Here is an 8,459-nt window from a genome sequence, read left to right as displayed (position 1 = left end):
ATACATATTTTATTTTAAAAAAAGTTAGTGAGGGTATTTTTGTTATGGTATTAAAGATTTGAATACCATACAAATAAATATGAAAACTTAGTTGTTTAGATATGTTTAATATTATTATTAAATGCTATGAATGTAAATTTCTTTCAAATATGTAAGAACTTCGAGCAAACCAATGATCCTTTTTTAAGGTTATATAACGTATTAGGAAAGGCCACGAACAAACAACATAGTTCTTATGCATATACACACCAAACACCTATAATTTGTTATTTATATTTATGGCATTTTGACATCATACGCCAATACATGAAAATGTTTATTACCCTCTTAAAAGGTAAGTAAAAGTAAGATTTTTGATGTGATGTTAAAATTTTTAGTGCTATGCATCTAAATATCAAACTTAACCAATTAGATATGTAAATATATTAGAATTGTAATGTATGTATGTAAATACCCCAAAATAGCATCATAATCCAACAGTTTGAGGTCCACAATGTTGACTCCCTCAAAATATTTCATGTAAAAATGTGATAATTAGTTGGGATAAGTTTAAATACATTCAATTTATAGTGATATTTAAAAAAGAAAATCTAATTAATCTCAAAATAGAGTCCTTGATTTTGAAACCCATTCTTCATTAAAAAAAAAATATACTGAAAACAAAAACTTAAACGGTACGTAATGAAATGTCAAAGATATCAAAGATGAGTCAGCAGATTAATAAACATCCTCTTTAAAAAATCAGTCAATGGAGCAAACACCATAGTGTTACAATCAAGAAGGTATCAGCACATTACATGAACATTATATATATATATATCGCTGAATGAAAACTTGCAATTAGCTGATACGCCAAAGAGGATAAATTCTACTCTGGAAGTATCTGCTCGTTATCTGCGTCTCCTTCCTCCTCCACCTTAGGCTTGGAAGGAGTGGGGCCAGCACCTGGAGCCTGCTTTTTCTTGATCCCACTAACGATGTCATCAATTCTCAGCAGCATGCAAGCTGCCTCAATGGCAGTCTTAAATGTTTGCGCCTTCACATTGTAAGCGTCCCAGATCTGCACAGCAATCATTGGTTAAATTAGGGTTGCCAAAAATTGGCCCCACACGCCAACTCACCCTAAACATGACTCCGAAAATCCAGGTTCTAGTTGGCATGAATAATTTGTGGTTCAGGTTTAGAATACCTAGACTCTAAACCGTAACCATTTTAGTTACTTTGGTTGCTGTTGGGTCATGTTAACCTACAAACCTGAAATTGACTCAAAATCAACCTCTGAGATTGACTCGAAATCGACCCGAATTTAACACGAATAACTATTAACTCTTATGTTATACAAGTTATATGAGCCAGCTTCAGGTCAGCAATTTTAAATCATGTGAGACTCAAACCTGACCCGCAAACCCAATTTGATACCTCGAGGTTAAATAGAAAGCAGAACTAAGAACTGAGTTAAAAATGAAGAAAAAAAAGCTACCTTCCTCTCCTTCATGTCAACAATGGCACCACTATTCCCATCAATGCCAACCCATGCATTTTCACCATTTGCATGCTGGAAAAATGTAAAAAAAACAATTAAATAGCATCAAACTGTTAAAACATATTTCTAATAATCCCCCTACAAAAAAAATGTTCCATATTTTTAATCAGGCAACAGAAGATCTGATGAAATTTAAAACGTAGAGCTATTACCTTTCCTTGAAGTGCCGTCATTGTTCTAATCACATTAACGCCACAATTTTGCGCTAAGGTCCTTGGGATAGCCTCAAAAGCCACAGCAGCAGCTTCATAGGGCCACTGTTTAATTATTGAACAGATTAAACAAATTTAAAAAATAGTCAAAAGAAATTGCATTTAAGCAGAGTGAAATACAGCACCTTCTCAACGCCCTCAATTGATGAGCTCTTCTCCTTCAATGCCGCAGAAACAGTCATCTCGGTAGCCCCGCCTCCAGGAACAAGCTTGGGGTTTTTCAGAATGTTCCGTGCTACTGACATAGCATCCTATACATAAAAATGCCTCAATATAATGCACGTAAATAAGCAAAAGTAGGGAATTTACACACATTCTAACTAATTCTTGTATATTTACACATCCATAACTTAAAATACAGATGTTCATATACATATTTTGATAACATTTAAACTCTCGGGGCTTATAAAATTAAATGTAAAAATTTAAATGTTACATCTAAAAAAGAGGAAAATTTACATAAGTAGCACATAATTCTTATGTATTCACATATCTCACACCAAAACTTTCATATGTACATAAACATCATTTGGTTGCTTTAAAGCCTTGCACGAACAAGTGTATTTCAGTTTTAAAGATTTGAGTAGAACGTGCAAATATGAAAGTTTAGGAATGAGATATGTAAATACATATGAATTGAGTGCTATGTATGTAAATGCCACAAAAACATATATAGGAATTCAGCGGCTTGTGCGTAAATATCCCAAAAATATAGTACCTGCAAATTTCTTTCAACTTCATTCAGAAGATCCTTGCTAGCACCTCTCAACAGAACAGTGCATGCTTTCGGCTCCTTGCAATCAACAACAAATGCAAAGAATTCATCTCCAATCTTTCTGACTTCGAAAAGTCCAGCTCCGACACCGACATCAGATTCTTGAAGCTCATCAGGCCTGTTAACAATGACAGCACCAGAAGCTTTCGCAATCCTATTGTTGTCTGTCTTTCTCAGCCTACGGATAGCGCTAACTCCAGCCTTGCTTAAATAGTGGCAAGCAAGATCACTCAGCCCCTTTTCCGTTATAACCAAGTTGGGCTTGAATTTTAGAATCTGTGCGCAAAGATTCTGTATATATTCCTCTTCTAATTTCAGAAGAACCTCCCTGAAAATTAAGCATGCTCTCACTACTCCATATGAATTATATAAATATAAATATACATATATATATATATATATATAGATGGATGGATACTTTAACTAGCATATGACGGATATTTATAATGTTCATGATGGATATTTATGATGAATATGTTGAGGAATAAACAGAAGTCAGCATTTGAAGAAATGGAGAGAATTTAAATCTTACCAATCATCTTCCTTCACCAACTCAGCATTCGTTTGGTTCTCACCCTTCTTATATTCGAGCGGGCAGTCGAGCAGTATAATACGTGGGTTCACAATCCTCCGTTTCATTTTACCTGGAGCAACGACATCCTTATTGAACATGACGCCTTTGAGAACCTTTGAATCTTCCAACTGGCCACCAGGAACCTTCTCAACCTTTATATATTTCTTAATGTCGACCTCCCTCATACCTTGCCCAAGATCCACACCAACTGTTGTGGTAGCATCGATTGCAAGATCCTATCAGTGGCAAGATATTGAACAGTTAATATTTTCATACATATTAAAAAAAAATCCAAAAAAGCAGAACTATTAGTTCATTCCACATGTCTTCAAATCATGCTATTTTTAAAAAATAAGTAATTGAGATTCTTCGAAGCTAGTAAAAAACCATCAAAATGTTCCATTGTGCAACCACTTGTCGCAGCACAAGGAGTTCAGAAAAAATGTGCCAGATCTATTTGTTCCAAAATTAAAGAGACCATGCATATATACTACTTAAACTTAAACAAACAAACCCAATTTAAGACCATACTACAATTTAATAAACAAAATACAGACTCAGGTTGATGGTTTCCCATATGTTCGTACCGCATGTTACGTCACAATGAGTAGCCACATGCCAAGCCCAAAGAAAAACACCACAATATAGCCTAGTGAGGGCATAGGGTATCCAATGATACAGACAATTCAGAAGGGAAGATGCACCACTCGGTTATGATTCAGCACTCACTAGGCATCATGTCGTCTAGCCAGATCAAGCCAATTCTATAATTCAAGCTTCTTAAATTACTAAAAATGTACCTAAGATGGTTGTGGTAGGCAATTTCATCAGAATTCTCCAACCGAAATGATAGGTTGAGCTGTAATGCAAGTTATTTCTTTGCCAAGTCCTCAAAGAACTATTTTTTAACAAACTCAACAATTACGGTAAAAAAAAACTTCAATCACCCTAAATCGTCGAAGTCCAAAAATTTTTCAAAAAAATAAAAACACATTTTTTTAATTTTATTTTAAGCACAAATTTGATAGCTACTACATGCACTAACTGATTGATTGGTCACTCAGCATTGCAAATGTGTGTTTATTTTTTATCGGAAGTATCTCATCAAGCAATATTTTGCTTAGTTTATTTGATTTCATTGTTTTATTTTATTTTTTAGTCTGTAAATTGTATTGTTTATAATATGCTTGCCATATTAGCCTCTAAAAAGTAGTGTTAGAGAAAAGGAAAAGGATCTCAGAGAAATCAATTCTCCCATATCCTAGCCACCGACACCCTTACGATGTTCCTGCTATGCCTGCTGTAACCAAAATCTAAAAGAAATTAATTATCCTGTCATGTCCTTGCGCAGTTTTGACATTGGTTAAATCAGCCAACCATAACAAAAATTTGAAATGATATAAGCCATCATGTCGCCGCTTCATGCGATTAACAGCTGTACATGCATTCCTATTAAAGGAATGTTGCAGAATAGGAGGGCACATACTAAAATCAGAATTTGTAATTAAACTTTTCAATTGTATATTTCATTGCAATTATAACTAAACATGCTGTAGCATTATTTAGGAAGGATAAGCTTCTTCCACTTCTGTTTTTATGGTATCAGAAGCAAGAATTCAATCTTCTGCATCGTCTAAAAGAAAAAATGCTCTAATAATCACTCAAGAAAAGAGCGTGCCCTCCAACACCTCAGAAATTTCAACCCCATTTCTATTCCAGCTAAGAGCATTAAGAAAAACCCTCAATAATGATTCTCAGTCCAAATCATCAACATTAAACTAAATGGTGATAACTTTTCAGCATCAGTCTCAACGTACACTTCGAAAACTTGGATACCTAACTAGAAAAAAGAAGGCTCCAGCAAGTGGGAAAAAGATGTATACAACTGGGATTTTGAGAACTCCATGGTCATGACTTGGCAAGTAAATTTTATGGAAAAGATGTAAGTTCGAACTAATATAAGTGATATCCAAAATCAAAAGAACTATGAGATAATGTCATCCAGATGCACTCAGATTTAGGAAATCAGTCTCAAACATATGAATTGACAATTAAACTTAGTGAAATTCATCCAAAGTATTTCAATTCTCTGAAGAGATTACGGAAAGATTTGAATATATTCAATTTATTTGAGCGAACATCAATAAAGGACGGCAATCACAATGAAAAGGTGATAGAATATCTCCACATCGATAAATTTATGGTAGAATAGATTATTGAAATGGATGAATGCAGAGGGAGGATGAATGGCATGTAGCATATACCTTCCATTAGACAATTCTTTGTTGAGGTTAAAACTTAAAAGGTAAGAAAGCCACAAGAACTTTATACAAAGTAAGATCTGCAAGGTAAGAAGAGAGATATTGTAATTGTGGAAAACACAGGAATGATCGTCTTTGAAGCTGATGCAAATAAAATTTTTGAATTGCACTAAAATGAAAACAATGTTAACCTTGATAACCTCGATACAAGCTCCACGCTCGATGACATGGAACACGTTGCCAAAATAACTATTGATTGAGATGTCATATAAATTTGAGGGTGAAAGGACTCAATCATGCTTGAAACCGCCCAAATTATCATTTGATTGCAAGATGAACAATCTCGTTGCATCCGAAGCATAGAAATTAACCGAGAAAGCATGGTTAAGTCATCTCGACCACTGTCAAAGCAATATATGCAATTCAGACGTAAGTCATCTTGACGTTGTCGGAGTTGCTCAAATGACGTCCGATCACAAAATAGACAGCACGAGCTTGTCCGGAACATCAAATTTGCTTAGGAAGGGCACTCATGTTGCCATCTTTTTGTATAAGAATCATCAATACGAATTTCGAGACATCGTGATTAAAAAAAAAATTCCAGACTTTTCCTTCACTGCTAAGCCTACCGCTAAGGCAAATGCTGGGACAATACTTCCACCGCACAATTCATCCAAACAGAGCAAAGGCAAAGTATTAATAAGGATAAAAAAAGTAATAAAAAAAAGATTGTAAAACCTAATACTACCCAAACCGAGACACCTCACCCAAACCGAGACATATGCAGCCCCAGTTTCGCAGATCCCTCTTCCGTCTACATACGGAGAGCATTTCTTCTCTGCTCCCAGTTTCTTCTCCACCCTGACTCTGCCTCCATTTTCTCCCTTCTGGCCGGAACCAAGCCATCTCCCTCAACCTTCTTCCTCCATCCTGCAATCCATGCCAGCTCCTCACCAAACATCCCTTGCACCGCCAGGCAAACTACTCGTTGCCTCAATTGCACGCATTGTTCTTGACTTACTGCACCCAGCAACCAGGCAACTATCTCTTTTCTCCTATTCATGCGTTGGCTGCTCCCTGCTACTTCTATGTACCTTAAATCGCCAGTTCCATTGCCTCTCTCTGCCTTCTAATCTTGCTCCCATTTTACAAAGCCCACGCCAATCATGCCACCTTACTCCCATTTCAAGAATCCTTATGCCTCAGGTTTAAATAACAGAGGAGAGGACACACAGGAATTGGAGAAGGGGAAGAAGCATAAGAGGTGAGTTCTGCCTTTGTGAGAGTTAAAGAAATAGAAAGCTGAAGGCGAAGATTCTGGTAGAAGCTGCTCAATAAGTATAAGGAAGATTTTGAGTTATTACTGCTGACGACAGAAAAAAGGAAATGGATAACTTGGGCTCAAATGAAGCAGAAATTGAACCAACTACAGTTATTGATCAGAGCATAGATATTTCTCATAGATTTCTACATGCAAGGAATGCACAACTATGATTCCCTTCGGACTATCCAATGATACATTTTCAAACACTCGCACCTGCAGTGGTAGTACCCTTTGAAAATAAGCTTCAAAGAACTAGCAAAGACTGAGCAGTTGGTATTGAAGATTTAAATCTTGAAGCCTGGGCAAATAAAGGATGCAAGTATCTCAAGCCCCATGCACTCTTTTAAGATAGAGTAATTTTCATTGCTAAGATCGAGTAATTTTCATTTTAAGATAAGTTCGCACGCTTTTAATATGACTAAAATTTTGCTATATTTGTGATATTTTAATGCAAGTATCTCAAGCCCCATGCACTCTTTTTTAAGCGTTGTGTTATAGACCCCTTCATGTCATGTCAACATAGAGGGAGAGGTCGTGTTTTTGTCATTATGTAGTACATGAAGCCTCATGCATGTTTTAAGTGTGATGAATTTTGATGACCCCTGATCGTAGTGTTACAAGACACTATCTTTTTTAAGCATTGGTAGAAAGACCTTAACTTCCCGATATAATCCCCAAACAGGAATAACACCGAAATGCTGATGAAATTTTGTTGAACGCCACTTTCAACAAAAATGAAATTGAGCTTATTTGAACTAAAATATATTAAATAAACCTTCTAAATTACAAATTAATGATAAAATTTGGAAATAAACTATTATATAATTTTTAAAAAATAATAATTGAATATAAATAGAGATTACATAAGATTTATAGTGGACTGATTGGATCATCAATGAGCTCCATACTCACCAACGATCCCAAACATATTCCTTCAAAGAACTATTAAAAGATGTATGATACCCTGAATAAAGTGTGAGAATAAAAAATTGAGCTTCAACAAATGACTTATAATACATGAATGCTCACCAACTAGTACAAAATAAATTCTTATCGAAATCAAATATTGTAATTATTAAATTGTCACTGGATCAGCGACACAAACACTAGCTGACAGCAGACAAAGTTGAATTCTTAAAATAAATTATTTGCATGTATTTCAATAATAAAATATATCTGTACAAATAATAAACAAATTACCTAAAGTTAATACAAACAATCAAGTTCAAAATACTTGCATGTGCTTCGACGATAACGTTAAATTATTTTAAAGTTGTGTTTGAGAACATTGCACGGGCTTAAAAGCACACTTAAGCTTAAATTTAGGGCCCGTTTGGGAACACCTCGTTTTAATATCGCTATTTCCTTAAGGACGGGGTAATCCGGTTAGGGGCGCCGTTCCGCATATGCTTCTCGCGTTTAGGTTGTTTTTCCAGTGTTGTCCTTCCCGTCTCTCCCCCTTGCCCTCGCCCTTCCCGTCTCGCCTTCGGTTTCGAGCTCTCCCGAAGCTGTGATCCGTGATATGAGGTATTTTTTTTGACCCCACACTCTTGCCCTACCCGATATCCGTCTCCTTCCTTCCCGGAGGCCGTGTTCGATCTCTCTCACAGTTATTTCTGTTCATATGGTGGTTATAAAAGAATCAGTACAAATTCTTGAGCTTTGTTATTCTTATGGCTTATTTTTTCATTTGTTTGGGTCGGTTTTGGTCCCTACAGTGCTGGATTTCGGTTTTGGTTAAGATTTCATTCGATCAGGGAGCTCTGTTTG

At 35.8% G+C, this 8,459-nt stretch overlaps 1 protein-coding gene across 1 annotated transcript in view; it reads right to left on the bottom strand.

The window, feature by feature from the left end:
- Nucleotides 1-717: 717 nt before the first annotated feature.
- The window catches only part of LOC110018850 (T-complex protein 1 subunit gamma), a 20,126-nt gene continuing 12,384 nt past the window's right edge, over nt 718-8,459 (bottom strand). The window contains exons 2-7 of the mRNA XM_020716307.1: nt 3,063-3,340; nt 2,474-2,858; nt 1,881-2,006; nt 1,696-1,800; nt 1,481-1,555; nt 718-1,060 (exon numbers count right to left, since the gene is read on the bottom strand). Of these exons, the coding sequence (XP_020571966.1) occupies nt 869-1,060; nt 1,481-1,555; nt 1,696-1,800; nt 1,881-2,006; nt 2,474-2,858; nt 3,063-3,340 (1,161 nt within the window). The 3' untranslated portion in view covers nt 718-868. The remainder of the gene's footprint in view (nt 1,061-1,480; nt 1,556-1,695; nt 1,801-1,880; nt 2,007-2,473; nt 2,859-3,062; nt 3,341-8,459) is intronic.

Source organism: Phalaenopsis equestris, unplaced genomic scaffold, assembly GCF_001263595.1.
Source record: "Phalaenopsis equestris unplaced genomic scaffold, ASM126359v1 Scaffold000036, whole genome shotgun sequence".
NCBI classification, from domain to species: domain Eukaryota; kingdom Viridiplantae; phylum Streptophyta; class Magnoliopsida; order Asparagales; family Orchidaceae; genus Phalaenopsis; species Phalaenopsis equestris.
The sequence above is the reverse complement of the archived record's forward strand: the minus strand, read 5'-3'. Positions and strand labels throughout refer to the sequence as shown.